Consider the following 14,525-nt stretch of genomic DNA (forward strand, 5'->3'; position numbering starts at 1 on the left):
AATACTTTGTTTGGTACATATTTAATTTGATGGACAACATTGATTTTTAAGGTTTTTTAAATAGATTAAGATTATTTTTCCTTATAATTTTTATTAATTTGGTAGCCTGCTAATTAGTTAATTGAGTAAGAAGTAGAAAATTTGTTACTCATAATCTCTTTAAGACATTTCAAGTAAATTAAATTACGATTAATAAATATACTGCACATAGCACGGGTTATAAGCTAGTTAATATAATAGTTGTAACTTGTCGTCTCATTTTTCATTAACACAAACTATTTTTATTTTATTTTATTTTTTTTAATTTCATCGGGTGAAGTTCAAGTTTCCCAAAAATAGAAAAGAATTCTTACTAAAAACAGAAAGAAGTTTCCCATACAGGAAAATTACAAAAATAATAAAAAATAATAAAAAAATAAAAATCCGTCGCTGCACTAAACAGACACGAAACTGAGAAAGAGTCAGACAGACAGAGAGATCGAAACCCAAAAACCTCACCGAAAGAGCAAGGAATCAATCAAAATGCAGAGCGATTTCTAGAGAGAGAGAGATGCTCAAATGCAGGCAGAGAAGGAAGGAGCTAAATGTTGCTCATTGGTCAGTGCGCATTCCAACTCTCTCTCTCTCTCTGAAAAACCCAAAATTTTCTCTCACTTTCTCCAGCTCCATACAGGTCAGAATTCGAATTTTCTGTCTCTCTCACAAACTTATCTGTGTTATCCCAATTCTCTGCTAAGTTTGAACTTCAATTCCAGAACTTATGTTCTCTAAGCTCTTAGTCCTTGCTGATCCATGTTAGTTTTCCAATTTTCGTGAATATTTCCGTACTTTTAGCTTCTCCATTTTGGTTGGTGAGAGGGTTTCGCTCTACTTACTTTGAGGTTTCTTCAGGAACTTTGTTCATTTTGTAGCTTCAGATTGTAATTAAGGTTAGGGTTTCTCTCTGTTGAAATGGAAATTCAAACTGAACTTTACCCTGATTGAAATTTGGAGGGAGAATTAAAAAAAATCTTTTAAGCTAAGGGACTCAGCTCTCCTTGAAGATGTATTGTGTGTTTTCATTGATGGGTTTTGATAAAGTTAAAGGGGTGTATCTTTTAGGCATGTGGAGAATGGGTTTTTGGATATGGAGTGAAAACCCCCAATTTAGCTAGGGTTTTGGTTAAAAAGAAAGTGGAAGTTGGTGGAGCATTGTGTATGGATTCTGTTTTATGAGAAATGAAACCACCGCCACATCAGCATTCGCGGATCAATCTTGCAGATGTCAAAGCTCAAATAGTTAAGAGACTCGGGCCAGGGAGATCGAAGCAATATTTTTATTATTTAAGCAGATGGTTGAGTTTAAAGCTAAGTAAGGTAGAGTTTAATAAGCTTTGTTTTCGAGTTTTAGGGCGAGAAAATGTTCCACTCCATAATCAGTTTATTCAGTCAATTTTGAAAAATGCTTGTCATTCAAAAGTTCCACCGGCACCAACTCCTGAGAAGGAAGTTCAGGCGTGTACAAGTGATGGGTATCAGCCAAGTGGGCCCTACCCTTTACTGAATGGGGCTGTCTTTCCATCCTCACCTCCAAAGGCAAGGTCAGAAATTCTTATTGGGTCGGTTGGGAAGGTGGGTTTTGCTTCGCCTCAATCAACGGTTACTGTTGATAATGTGATATCAGAAGATGGGGATTGTGATATATGGAAGTCGGTGCATCATCATCAGAGACTCAGAGAAACAGCAGATAGTGAAGGAGAGGTTTTGCTTTCCCACTCTGCTAAATTGAATCTAATAAAGGGATCAACAGATAGTGTAGTTTCTGTACATAGTAAAGACCAGAAGGAAGTATTAGTTGCTGAAGATGGAAAAGAAGTATTCAGTAGAAGTGCAGTCCAGGCCCCACTTGGGATTCCGTTTAGCTCTGTTAGTGTGGGTAGGGTCTGCAGATCTTTTCCTTTAGCAAGCATTGATAGATGCACTAGCTCATATGATAGCGGTGGATTGCTTGAAACCAATGCACTTAGGGAACGGATGCAGCTCATTGCTGCAGCACGGGGCCTTGAAGGGGTGTCAATGGAATGTGCCAATTTGTTGAATAGTGGGTTGGATGCTTACATAAAGGGGTTGATCAAGTACTGCATCGAATTTGTTGGGGCAAGATGTGGACGCGACTTGTCAAAGAAAAATTTCTACAAGCACCAGTTTCAGGGGAAGCTTGTTACTGGTGTCTTGCCAGGTCTTCATTTTCAGTCGCAACGTACCAATAGGCTTTTGGAAGGCATCCAAGAACAGGGACAGCATTTTCTGGTTTCATTGCTAGATTTCAAGGTGGCAATGGAGCTGAACCCACAGCACCTTGGAAAAGACTGGCCATTGCTACTGGAGAAAATATGTACACAGGCATCTGAGGAATAGTACTTCTGGAGCAGACCTTTCTCCCATATGTGATTGATTTAGTTACTGACCAGTGTGAATGGTCATAAAGGTCTGACAGCTTTGCTTGGGCATCATGATAATACTCTGATCCTAACAAGTTGATTGGAATTGTAGCAGGATTGTTTTCCTGCTTTAAACTTGCTCTTGATCTCAAATACCACATTTAACAGCAGCCAGTCAGAAGGGAGTTGAGTAAGAACCCCCCCTGTTTGGTTGCCCTGTTGTATCTTTAGCAAAGTTTTGTTTGTTTCTTATCTTCAGTGTTTTTTTTTTTTTTTTTTTGTAAATTACAGCCATTGAGAAGATAATTTTAGAATAGTTTTGAAGGAATAAGATGTCTAGCTCAGTAGGTAGGTAAAACTATATCATGTAAAAGTTATTGTGCGTGTATTTCAGAATTTAGAATTTGTTGGATTCTTGAATTAACATCACATTCTCAAAAGATTTTTCGTGATGAGTTCAGTTTCATGAATTGAGTGGCGTGGAAATTTGCTTTCTTTCAAACGTTCAGTGTACTAAAATTATAAATTATTTTGAAGCTTCTTATTCTAGGTGTATCATATCGTAGTTAATTATTTGGGCAATATTTGGAAGATAAGTTACTTCTTACTTTTAAAATGTATGAAAGCTCATTGTTTGAGGTGTAAGAAGCTTCCAATTACGCGAGCTCTCTGACAACCTTGATGACAAGCTCTTCTCTAAGGCAGAGAATAGGTTTGTACTCTTCAATCATCAGCCAGGAAAGACAGATACTTCAAAATAGCTGTAGTACCTGTATCTAATATGTATCTAATAGGACATGCTGAGATATGAAACAGGTATCAGATATGTATCCATACTTTTTTTTTTTAAATAATTCTTTTTCATTTACGTTTTGGGGCATAATTTAAAAAATAAGATCATGTTTTCAAAGTCAGAAACCTTTGAAATTCCAATTTTTTTTATAAATAATTTAAAGATAGATTATGCATCATGTGTTCTTTTGTCATTCATGATTTCTAAGTTAGTTTCATCATTTATATATATAATGTCTTTTGACGACTATTATTTATCTTTCAAATTAATAACTAGCATGACATATGTTTAATAATATTTTTTGTATGTTACTTGATGAAATTATCCTAATCGTATCGTATCTTAGATTTTCAAGAATAGATGTATTGCAGTGTTCATATTTCGTATCCTTTGGTGTTTCATAGATCACACGATGTAGTTTTCTTCAATCTTACATATATGGTGCATTCTCAAAGCTCCAAGTTGTACTAATTGCTGTACTGATTCAAGTACAAAAAGTTATTGCATTGGAAGTTTCAAGCATTTGACTCTCCCTTCCCACTATCAATGTTTATTCATTGTATCTACTATTTAAATCCTTTTTGATCCATCTGTATAGCCCTTGCCCATTGAATTACTTGATTGTGATTCTTTTTAGCTTTGATCTTCTCTTGAAGCATAAATATATTTCCTTTATATTCATTTCCATTTTCTCTATAGTCTGCAAGCTTGCAATGGAATGTACAGCTTCTGCAGAATTCTACCATAGATAATGTTCTCCTGAATTCTACATGCAGAAAAGCTTGAAGATATTGGGTAAACATGCTCTTTCAGCAGATTATACTGGGAAAAGCTATTCACTGGAATTATCTTCTGTATTATTCTTGGTTCAGCTATTCCTTATTCTTAAGTTATAAAAGTGCATCCATGACTCAAGTCACTCAACCACAATTTCTGAGATTCATGTATCATTGTGCCTATGGTCCATGGATCAAATAGCATCTCCTCCTCCCATAAATAAATGGTGGATGTGAGGTACGGTTCAATCCTGTGAAGATGTGTGATTTATATTTACCTTATGTATTATTTGTTAAGAAATGGCATTACAATTTCAGTTAAGTTATGTATATTTATGTATTATTTTGAGGACAAAGCACTGGTTTTACGCTATACCAGAGTCTGTAGCATGTATTCAACTCAACTAAATTTAAATTTAATCCCAGCTATTTAGGTAGGCTTAATTGACAGATGTCTATAGTCTGTCCTCTTTGCTATCTCTGTGACAGATGTCCAAATGAGCATCCGCTGGAAGATGAGCATTTATACTATGATAATTTGCAATCATGCTGTTCTCATTGATTTCTGTAAGAAAAATCTAATGTTCTGTTGCTGGCTTGGTCCCCAGTCACTGGCATGTTTTAGTGACAATTATCAGGTTTTCAAATGCCAACCAAATAATTATGTATTTTCGGGGTTTTAGACTTTAAATTCAATTTAAATAAGATGGTCGTGTCATGGTGTTGGTTCACTTGTGATTACCCAAGAGCAGGCTAGTGACTTCAGAATGGAGCTTCACGTTGTGAAGAGAATCATCGTTTGTGGAGAGATTCGAAAGTATTGTAGTAGTTTGGGATGTCACCCTAGCTAACAGGAAGTCAACATGTGTCATCATTTGGTAAATGAGAGGCTTCCATTAGCATGAAACGGGCTAAGGTTGACATGTATCTCATAGGACAGGAATGACATGTATCCCAGGGTACAAAAGAGTGTCATCACCCTAGGAAGGCTGCTGGTTTAGTACATCCTCCACGGCATAGTCATCTCTGTCCCTAGATTGTGTCACTGTGCTAGACAGTTTGCTACCCCGCTGTGCGAGCAAGAGTGTTGCCTTTGGCCAATGCCAGTGTGGAGGTTGTATATGGTAATCACATCAGGTGTGGAGAATCTACTGGGTCCCATTCTTAGAGGATATAAGGTGGAGGTACCCTCCTTGACATTGCCAAACCTCCTTATACTTCTTGGGCCCTGCTTCCAACCCAGGCAGGCATAGGATGCAAATTTGGGTCCTTGAAATTGATGTAAATTCCCAACTGTGCAGAGATGTGTTAAAATGTGGACCCCTCAAATATTGCTGATACAACATTTTTTCATTGGTTGACGGATGCTCTGCAGCTCAAGGTGTATAATTCTCTTCTCATTGTAGAAGTAGTGGTTTGGCTTGGGCACCCCCAATTTGGCATCTCAATCACCGAGTCTTTTTTTCAATAAATGGTAACATTTTATCTCTTTGACCAGCATATATGTTCATATTAGACCAATCTATGAGCTATGAATTATATCGGTTACAAATTTAAAACATAGAGCTGTAGTAGTTTGCTGGCTCATAATAATCGCAGAACATTTCTGCTGACAGTTCCTTGGCAAAGCTTTTGTATTTGAAACAAAAATTAAGCAGAATTTGACATGAGCCGGTGCTGTGCCACTATTTTTTGATACTTTAAATTCACTTCTCCTTTTTTTGATGAGATCAATTGAAATGTTTGTTTAAGAACTAGCTAAAGTAGATATGGGATGCAATAATTTGGTTGGTCACCACTATTATAAAAAATATTCTGGTTGATTACCTGTTAATATTCTAAATGCGGGTGAGAGAAACCGATTCAGAAACTATTCATAATTATCAATCAGAAATCAGAAAGAAAATGAATTTAGAACTATGGAAAATTTCCATGTATGTTTCTTACGGATGTCATAACTGGGGAATCTCTTCACAATAAACTAGTGTAGGGTATTTATTTAGCTCACCATAGCCTACTGATTTTATGTAGTATTTATTTTATTTTTTCGTAATCCGGCATTTTTTAATAATCCAAGAAATTTTGTTATACTTCTATATCAGATGTTTCCTTTACCCTTGTTTGACCTCTAAAACAATTTATGAGCATCTTCAACATCTGGTCATTGGTTTGTTGTTAAGGTCCTTAAGGACTTGAAGCTTATGCTGGTGAGTTGAATAACTGGGAGGCAAGAGGGGTTGGCTCTGAATGGTAGTACAATCTTGATTGTGACTCTAGCACTCAGACATTGTTATCAAATCTTTATTACTGTTAGTTTAAAGAATGTGCTTGTGAATTTAAGTTTTGGATTATCATTATGTTAATTAAAAGGCTTAAAGGCATGCATATGATTTCTAAGTAGAGACCATTGGAGAATATTCAATTTTCTTAAGCTGCTAAAGTGGATTTGGTTAGTTCTGCTCTTGAGTTCAAGAAAAGTATATGAATCACTGTTGCTGGGTTTATTAGAACATACTGTGTCTTATGAGCTGGATTAGATTTATTGTGAGACATAAGACTGATCCCATTGGACTTGCAAACCAATCTTGTCTCGTAGTTTATGTATGATCTCTCTTTTAAGCATCTCGACTATACATACCAAAAGTTATGATTTATCTCCTCCAAATTTTAAGATGTGCTTTATGTTGATTGGCTGTAAACCATACAGTTGGGACTCTGCCAATGATTTCAGTATCATTAGCAGTCTAGCACGTATAGTAATCAACATTTTCATTTGCTTTGCTGCTTGTATGTTATATTTTGATCACATTCTTTTCCTCTAATCCGTTATGTTAAGTTATACACTTATGTGTTGGATGTTCTTGCTTGCGAGAATACTGATAAGCAAAACGGCTCACTGGGTAAGCTATTTCAGAATGAGTTGATTGTGGATTCAACAAAATATTATTATATTTACACACCACTTTGTCATAATATACTGATTTGGTACCCTTGCAATAACTATGTACCATGCCACAGCAGTGTCGGCGATTTGATCGTAAAAAGACGATCCGATGTTACGTTGCTGGACATAAGCACCGTATTATTATTTTATCATATTGTTTTAAGCATGATCTGCAGATAAGGATGATGGCGCATTCTGGTTAGACCACAGAAAAACCCTCCAGAAGGCCCGTTGCTTGCGCTTGGGATGGTGTTCCATCAGATACGATTCTGATCGATTCAGCATTTCCCACATCACCTGAACGTCCTGATATCCACAGGTTTGTACATCATCGTGAAGCTTCAAAAGCCCAGCACCTGCCCAAAACAAGCCCACACAGCTTGTAAGTGATGGCTTTTTTACGCATATAATATTGGATGCTGGAACTGCTACTTTAATAAAGCACTGATCCTAGTCGTTGACTGCTACCAAGAATTTAAACACTAATCATCTGAATCTTATATTCCTTTCAGTTGGGTGATATTTATTTTGTGGTGCCACTAGTGGTACTAAAGCCATAGATCAGCTGCCGCGGACGACTTTTTTGGGCGTTCTTTTGCACACAAAGTTGTAGTTAAAATAGTACTTTAAAGTTGTAGTGCCTTGGCATAAAGTTGCACTGAAAAAGATGTTGATCCTACAGAGTGCTCAATGCTCATCTTTCGGCGTGAGGGCAAAAGTATTGGTTGGTTACCACTTGCCACATGAATGAGGGGTGGCGGCACAGAAGAATTAGAAATTGGATTGTGCAGGTAGTAGTATGGCATCGGGATTGGCCGTAGGTCACGGGCTGAATTGCAGCATGCTTGAACAACAAATGAGAGGGGTCCCCCAATGGGCCCGCTTGCCCGAACATATCTTGACAGTATGAGGTGCAGGTTCACCCTCTCAGGCAGATGAACCCATCAAGGTCCTCTCTCAATTGGTTGTCTAAAAAGCAACATTCTCTACTTTAGCTACTTACTTTTTCAATACACGTACCCATAAATCTTCTAAATATAGAAAAAGGGTAGAGAATACTACGGCGCTTATCTAAATATAAAGAATCACTGACACTACCTTAATTTTAAAGATTCTAGAGATAATGGTTGGAATAAAATTTTGGGTCTTATTAATTAAAAATGTAAAGAATTTTTATGTTTTAGGCAATTTATTGGAGATGCTTGTATACTTTACAAACTAAACTAATGGTTGTACTTGTAATATGTGTATTTGCCACATCTTCTCTTGCAAAGTCTAATAATAATAGTAGCATAAAAAGTATTGGATTTCATATTTCTAAGAGTTTTTGTTTAAATAAATGAAAAGAATCAGAGCAGCTTTGGACAACATCCTTCAATTATTATATAACTTTTTCATAAACTTGGTTGATTATATATTATATTATTATGGGCGGTGGGCATTACTAGACTATTCATGAAATGAAATTTGATGTGACGAATTCGTACGAACAAGCATTTTCCTATTGTCTTCTAGTGAATTAGTCTAGTGGGAATAAAATGGGATCCCTCATCATGGAAGTTCTTCTAAGCCATGTTTTCTCCCCACCCCTCCAGTGATACAGAGACTACATATTGTAATATGTTTTCACCAACATGGTTTTGTTGTAATTGCCTATTGAAATTTTACATTCTAAGTTGTAACAATGGCTGCCAGACTCTTATCAACCGACTGATATCCCTTACAATTTTCCTGTTTTAGGGAAAAGTTTAGGGGTTGTGATAGGGCCTTCTTGTTGGAGCATGGGCTCCTTGTCCCAGCAACTTGTTTGGGCAAATGATCTCTTTGTTCAGATAAGAAGGCTCCATCGATCGGAGCTCTCTTACAATCCGTGCCAGAAATAATTTCCGACGAGTCCATTATCAACCCTTTGTATCAAAGGAAAGGTCGAGAAATTGGTTTTGTAGTTAATTATACTTATTTTTTTTAGTTTTACTCAAAAGCAAAAACAACAAGTTTAATTTGCATATACTCAACAAATTTGACACGAATTCATCGAAAATTGAATTGATTTATATGATGTAATATTCATGTTTGAAATTTGAGGTGAGGAGGGGAATTGTTTTGTTAAAACCGGTGGAATGATGTCCCCTCTTCTTTTCAAAACAATTTTCAAACCCCCAACCAACCATAGACTTCCCATATCTGACATTCCGTGTGCGACAGAAAAAGTACACAACGTTGAAAAAGAAGAGAAAGGGAGGAACAGAAGGGGGGCCACGTGGGCAGGAAGTAGGAACAGAAGAACATAAGTCATGGCTTATTGAGTAACATGAAAGTCGGGCCAACGAAAGAATCTACGAATTATAATACTCTGGGAAATAAAATTAAAAAAATCGTGTGAAAATCTTCTTCTAAACGCAAGAAATGAAAACAGAAAAAGATAGGATGAGGGATAAACGTGAATATATATATATATATATATATATATATATATATAAAGCTTTTATTTTGTTATAATTCTTTTAAGTGCGTGAAAATAGTTTCAATTCAATAAGGAAAATGGACTGAAGAGGAAAGTGATTTCATTGGTACATATGGCAAATGTTATATATTATCATTAGTTGGATTGAGAATTTAATCAGATATATATATTTTTTTTTTCCCTTCTTTATCGGCTCAAGACAAATAAGTTTTAATCCCGGCCTAATAAATTAGAGTAGATTCTTTTAAAATATTTTCAATCAATTCAATTTTTCTTTCTGCTAAACACACCTGGCCGGTATGAGGTATGCCCCCAAAGAAAAAAAAATAAACCATTTTTTTAAGAAGAAGAAGATGACGGTCGATGAAGATGATGATATAGAGAAAGAAGAAGAAGAAGAAGATGAAGATGATGAAGATGATGATGAGAGGAAAAATAAAAGAGTACCGACCATTTTTACGAGATCCCGACTAAATTAGAGTAGATTCAGTTAAAATATTTTCAATCAATTCTAGCTATTTTTCTTTCTGCGAAAACACAACTGGCATGGTATGAGGTATGCCCCCAAAGAAAAGAAAAAAGAAACCATTTTTTTAAGAAGAAAGAAGATGATAATGATGATGATGATGATGATGATGATGATGATGATGATGATGAGAAAAGTATATATTTCAGAAGAAGAAGATGGAAGAAGATGGAAGATAATGATGATGATGCAGAAGAAAGAAGATCGAAGAAAAGTAAAAGAGTACTGACCATTTTTGCGAGCCTTTACGCGAACAGAAACAGCAAGCCAAACACGCTTGACTGGGAAAAGCATATTGTTCCACAAATCCATCAACTTTATTTTCTTCCTTGGCATTCGTCTCCTATTCCCACCGTCGCCACCTCCTCCTCCTCCTCCTCCACCAAGGCGAACCGCTATGGCTCTTAACCCGGCCAGACCTGTCCTTTCTATATATCCACTTCTTGCTACCTTTCTTTATCTTCTCTAGCTATATTCTCTCTAAACAGATAGAGAGAGAATTCTTGGCACCTTTGAGCGCTGCTCAAGCCTCAAGCGTAATAGCGCCCACCCGCTTTGTCTGTTATATCTCTCTAATCAGTGCACCGACACGTGACCGTATGTCCTTTTTTTCTTTTACTAATTTTTCGTATTTGTTGGTATATAAAATACAAACTTATGTCGTCAGACACAAAACTATAAATAAATTTTATTTGTTTAGTACCGATATAATAAGTATTTCGGGAACTGTCATTTTAATATATAAATAATTTTTAATAAAATCTGTATTCACAGTGTATTATTAATGCTTGTCTGGGATTGTATCAATAAATTTAAAAATTATTTTTAGTACATAAAAAGTTGTACAAAACAAAAATTAACATGTTTGATAAAAAATTATAAATTTACTATTTTTTGTTAAATAAAAAAATTAAAACGTACTTTTAAAAAAAAAAAAAAACTTGGAAGTTTTTTTCTTTTCAAAAAGGTAATTTTCACTGTAAATTAAAAAGACTATTAATGTGTATGAAAATGAGAAAGGTCCTCTTTATTCCTAATGAAATGGTAATTTTACCCTTTCTAACTTCTAAAATAAACAACCGGTTTATTCTTCATCTCATTTGAAATGAGAATGAAATGGTGACGATCTTATTCCAAAAGAATAAGGCATTCTTTATTTTTATTATCATAAAATGCTCAAGAAACACGTGGTGCAGTTCGTATGGACATTTTTTTTTTAGCTTTTGGTATTTCTAATTATTTTCTATCGTCTAGCTTTTTGTCGCGGTCTAATTCTTGGTTAATTTATTTGCTTGGTTTGAAACGCGTCGGATTCCAATTGGCAAATGAAGTAAAAAAGTCCAATTAGATGTTCTGTGGCCTGTGATGGGCGGTTTGACTGTTTGAATTACTTTGAACACTTTTTTTACAAAATAAATAAATAAATCTAATTGACAATAAAAGAAGTATCACATGTACAATTCTCTCATACTTCTTTTATTGTTTTCGATTCTTTTTTTTTTTTTTTTAAATTAACCATTAAATTTATAAGATTTACATAAATGAAAGTATGAGTCATATAGATTCAATAATTATTATTTTTTTTAAAAAAAAGAACATGAATAAAAAAAATACTAAATAACATTTTTTTAAATTTAATTCAATTGGATACAAGAATAGTGTCGGTAATGTCACGGTCCAGGTGGTGATCAGACCATCTCAAAGCTTATTAATTTGAAAGGGATGCATCCCAATCAAACCAATCAACTTGTCTTCTTTCTTTTTATATCGTTTCGTAGGTTCCCACAAAAGTAAGAATTTAATGAAAGGAAGGATAGAGAGGATCCGATAGCAATTTGTTATACGAATTGCTAGCCGTTTGAATAATTAATATGAGAAAGTTCGGTGGGTCTTTATGTGGTGGCCATGCGAGCCACCCGAAGAAGAGAAGGAGAGGAGGCGGTTGTCATTGTTGGTGCAAGTGCAAGAACAATGACAAAAGAAGCGGGCCGAGACAATTAGATGGACATAAATGCTATTACTAATGATTGAGAAATGTCGAGAAAACGTGGTGAGTTTAAATTTTTTAGTGTTGGCGTGGCAATGTTACGTAGATTATCTTGTCAATTTAAAAGAAAAAAAATAATAAGATATGTAATATTTCAATTTTTTTTTTTCTTACAAAAACGAGGACAAGTCAAACTCAATCAAAATTCAAAATACCAAACAAGTCAAGTATATTCTTCAAAAAAAACAAAGAAATAAGTCACGTATATCTGAGTCAAAGATTAGTTGGATAATAAAATAAATGAACAAATACATTTTGTCTAGTCTAGACGGTCAGGATAACAAATCTCTTTTTAAGTCTTGAACTGAAATTTTGTCAAAAAAAAAAAAAAAATTGATAGAGTAACGCTATATGCCATGGCCCATGCATACAAGTTTTTTACAAAATTGACCGACAATTTTGATATTTGTTTTTAATAATTAAAGGCTGATATAAAGACTATTAAACTCTACTATATCAATTTTATAAAATATATGTGATACGTTTATATGGTTGCATTATTCAATAGTTTGGCTGTAGATGTTTTTTCGTCAATATATAATAAAATCTTAATCAATTTTCTAGTTAGCCATCTTCCGTCAAAACTTAGTCTAGGTGCGTCAAAGATTAGTTAGGTAATAAATGAATAAAATACTAATCAAAACCAAGTTTTTCCTTTCCTTATATATATATATATATTTATTCGACGATGATGATTTCGATGAATCTGATCCCCTAACTACACTACATTCTTGAAAGATTCGTTTGTTGTTCTTGCGGCCAATTCTCCATATATTATCTTCCTTGACTTTAAACATTTGTAACCCCAAAAGTATATATAATATATTGATATCTTGTCGCCACCGACAATTATTCAATGAGTGGAACATTACCATCAATTATCCAACATAACTGATAGAAAATATTTATTTAATTATTTAATTAATACTAAACAAAAACTTACAAAATAAACAGCAAATACGTCTTCTAATTTATCCTATTTGAAGACCGGCCCCCCATCACGTAAAAATCATTCAATTTTAAACAAATTCTTTAAAGAAAACAATATTGTTAACACTCAGCTAATTATCTCATGAACACTTAATTAGGTCTCTCATAAAAAATAAGTATTAGTGGGGCAATCGATTATTGCGTTTTACTCCGATTCTAACAGAAATTTCATCGTACTATAATTTTTATTTCAAGTCTCTTATAATTGACATAATAATTCACGTGGTATTTATTGTATTAATCACTAAACAATCAAATCTGATTGTAGCTAATTTGACAGTGTCACGCGGACTGTTACGTGAGTTTGTAAGTTCACGTGACATTTGTCATGTCAACCATTAAAAAGTTAAATTTAATTGTGATTGACATGACTGTCACTTTAATTTTCACGTCAATTAAAAAAATTATAGTAAAAATTATATTACTAGAATATTTTGTATGCGAATAAGAAGTAGTTAATCGAACTTGGTGGATATGCGTATCGTTGTGGAGGAATTAGATGATGGCTAGCTTCGTCAACTTCAACTAAAGAAAAGGTTTGGTGAGTGCGGTTCTTTTCTCTCTTTTTTTTTTAATATTTTTAAGTCTTGAAACCTTTTCCGCACCTAATTAATCCTAACAAGCATCATTTTTGTATTATTTTTTTTTATTATTAGTCCTACGTGGCCCATTTCTCCCAACCACCTTAATCTTAATCAATCTCATAAATATGATTTTATTAATTTTCTCTTTCTTTTTTGGTTTGGGTATATTGATCTCCTTCTCTCCATTTCATCTGATAATAATCTTGCATAAAGTCTAGTTTTTTATCATCTTCCAATAGGATTCTCTCCGTTTTTAGTGAAATGACGAGGATTAATTTTGATGTCAAGAAGATTTTGTTTTGTTATATCTAATGATATATATATATATATATATATATATATATATATATATATATATATATATATATATATATATATATATATATATAACGTCACATTATTTATAATTTTAAATAACATGGCAACATAAATAACCACTATTAAATCTCTAAAATCTAATTTAGACCATAAGATTGATAATTTCCGTTTCACTTGAAATGAAATCACGATCCATAAAAATATATTAATACTAAGAGTAATGCTATACAGTGTACTAGGGACGGAGGAATAGGGGGCTGGTATAGGCCATGACCCCCCTTTAATTCCTAAAAACAGAAAAATAAAAAAAAATAAAATGAGCCTACTGGTCCGTAGCAACAATTTTTTAAAACTTGGCCCCTGCCTATAATAATTTATGGCTCCGTCCTTATAGTATACACTACAATTTTATTATATTTTGTTGATATGCCATTGCCAATCAATAACATTAATAAAGTGGAGTGTGGTTGGTTTCTAGCATTTCTCTACTGTCAATGCTAGTACCAATAATGGTAAAAATAAAAGTTAAGGCTTTATATATATATTCTTTCACACTATTGATAAGAGTAAGACCCACAAAAGGTTCCACCATCTCTCATGTCATGGTATATAGAGGAATTGAAAATTAATGCGGAAATAGCATCATCCGATGCTAATGATGAC

General features: G+C 34.1%; 2 protein-coding genes across 3 annotated transcripts; one reads left to right on the forward strand and one right to left on the reverse strand.

The window, feature by feature from the left end:
• Positions 1–406: 406 nt before the first annotated feature.
• Positions 407–8,125, forward strand: LOC133863079 (uncharacterized). 2 transcript variants are annotated; one of them, XR_009899366.1, is made up of 3 exons: positions 407–673; positions 3,990–7,315; positions 7,446–8,125. XR_009899366.1 is itself a non-coding variant. In XM_062299066.1 (2 exons), exon 1 carries the CDS (start codon positions 1,219–1,221, stop codon positions 2,395–2,397), a length of 1,179 nt encoding a protein of 392 aa, XP_062155050.1. In that variant the 5' UTR covers positions 407–1,218; the 3' UTR covers positions 2,398–2,610; positions 3,990–4,362. The 2 variants fall into 2 exon arrangements, 1 of the variants encoding a protein (XP_062155050.1); XM_062299066.1 differs by lacking the exon at positions 7,446–8,125 and having other exon boundaries at positions 407–2,610; positions 3,990–4,362.
• LOC133863080 (uncharacterized) lies at positions 6,898–10,463 on the reverse strand. Its single transcript, XM_062299067.1, has 2 exons — positions 10,154–10,463; positions 6,898–7,289 (listed from the first exon to the last, which is right to left on the reverse strand). Exons 1-2 carry the CDS (start codon positions 10,257–10,259, stop codon positions 7,093–7,095), a joined length of 303 nt encoding a protein of 100 aa, XP_062155051.1. The 5' UTR covers positions 10,260–10,463; the 3' UTR covers positions 6,898–7,092.
• Between the last annotated feature and the right edge of the window lie 4,062 nt (positions 10,464–14,525).

The sequence above is a fragment of the Alnus glutinosa genome, chromosome 3 (genome assembly GCF_958979055.1).
Source record: "Alnus glutinosa chromosome 3, dhAlnGlut1.1, whole genome shotgun sequence".
Lineage (NCBI taxonomy): Eukaryota > Viridiplantae > Streptophyta > Magnoliopsida > Fagales > Betulaceae > Alnus > Alnus glutinosa.

Bases quoted from the DNA above. Each gene is read 5' to 3' on its own strand.
- LOC133863079 (XM_062299066.1), top strand. From the start codon at position 1,219: ATGAAACCACCGCCACATCAGCATTCGCGGATCAATCTTGCAGATGTC.
- LOC133863080 (XM_062299067.1), bottom strand. From the start codon at position 10,259: ATGCCAAGGAAGAAAATAAAGTTGATGGATTTGTGGAACAATATGCTT. The intron at 7,290-10,153 runs GTCAGTACTCTT...TGTTTTGGGCAG, and splicing joins CGTAAAGGCTCGCAAAAATG to GTGCTGGGCTTTTGAAGCTT.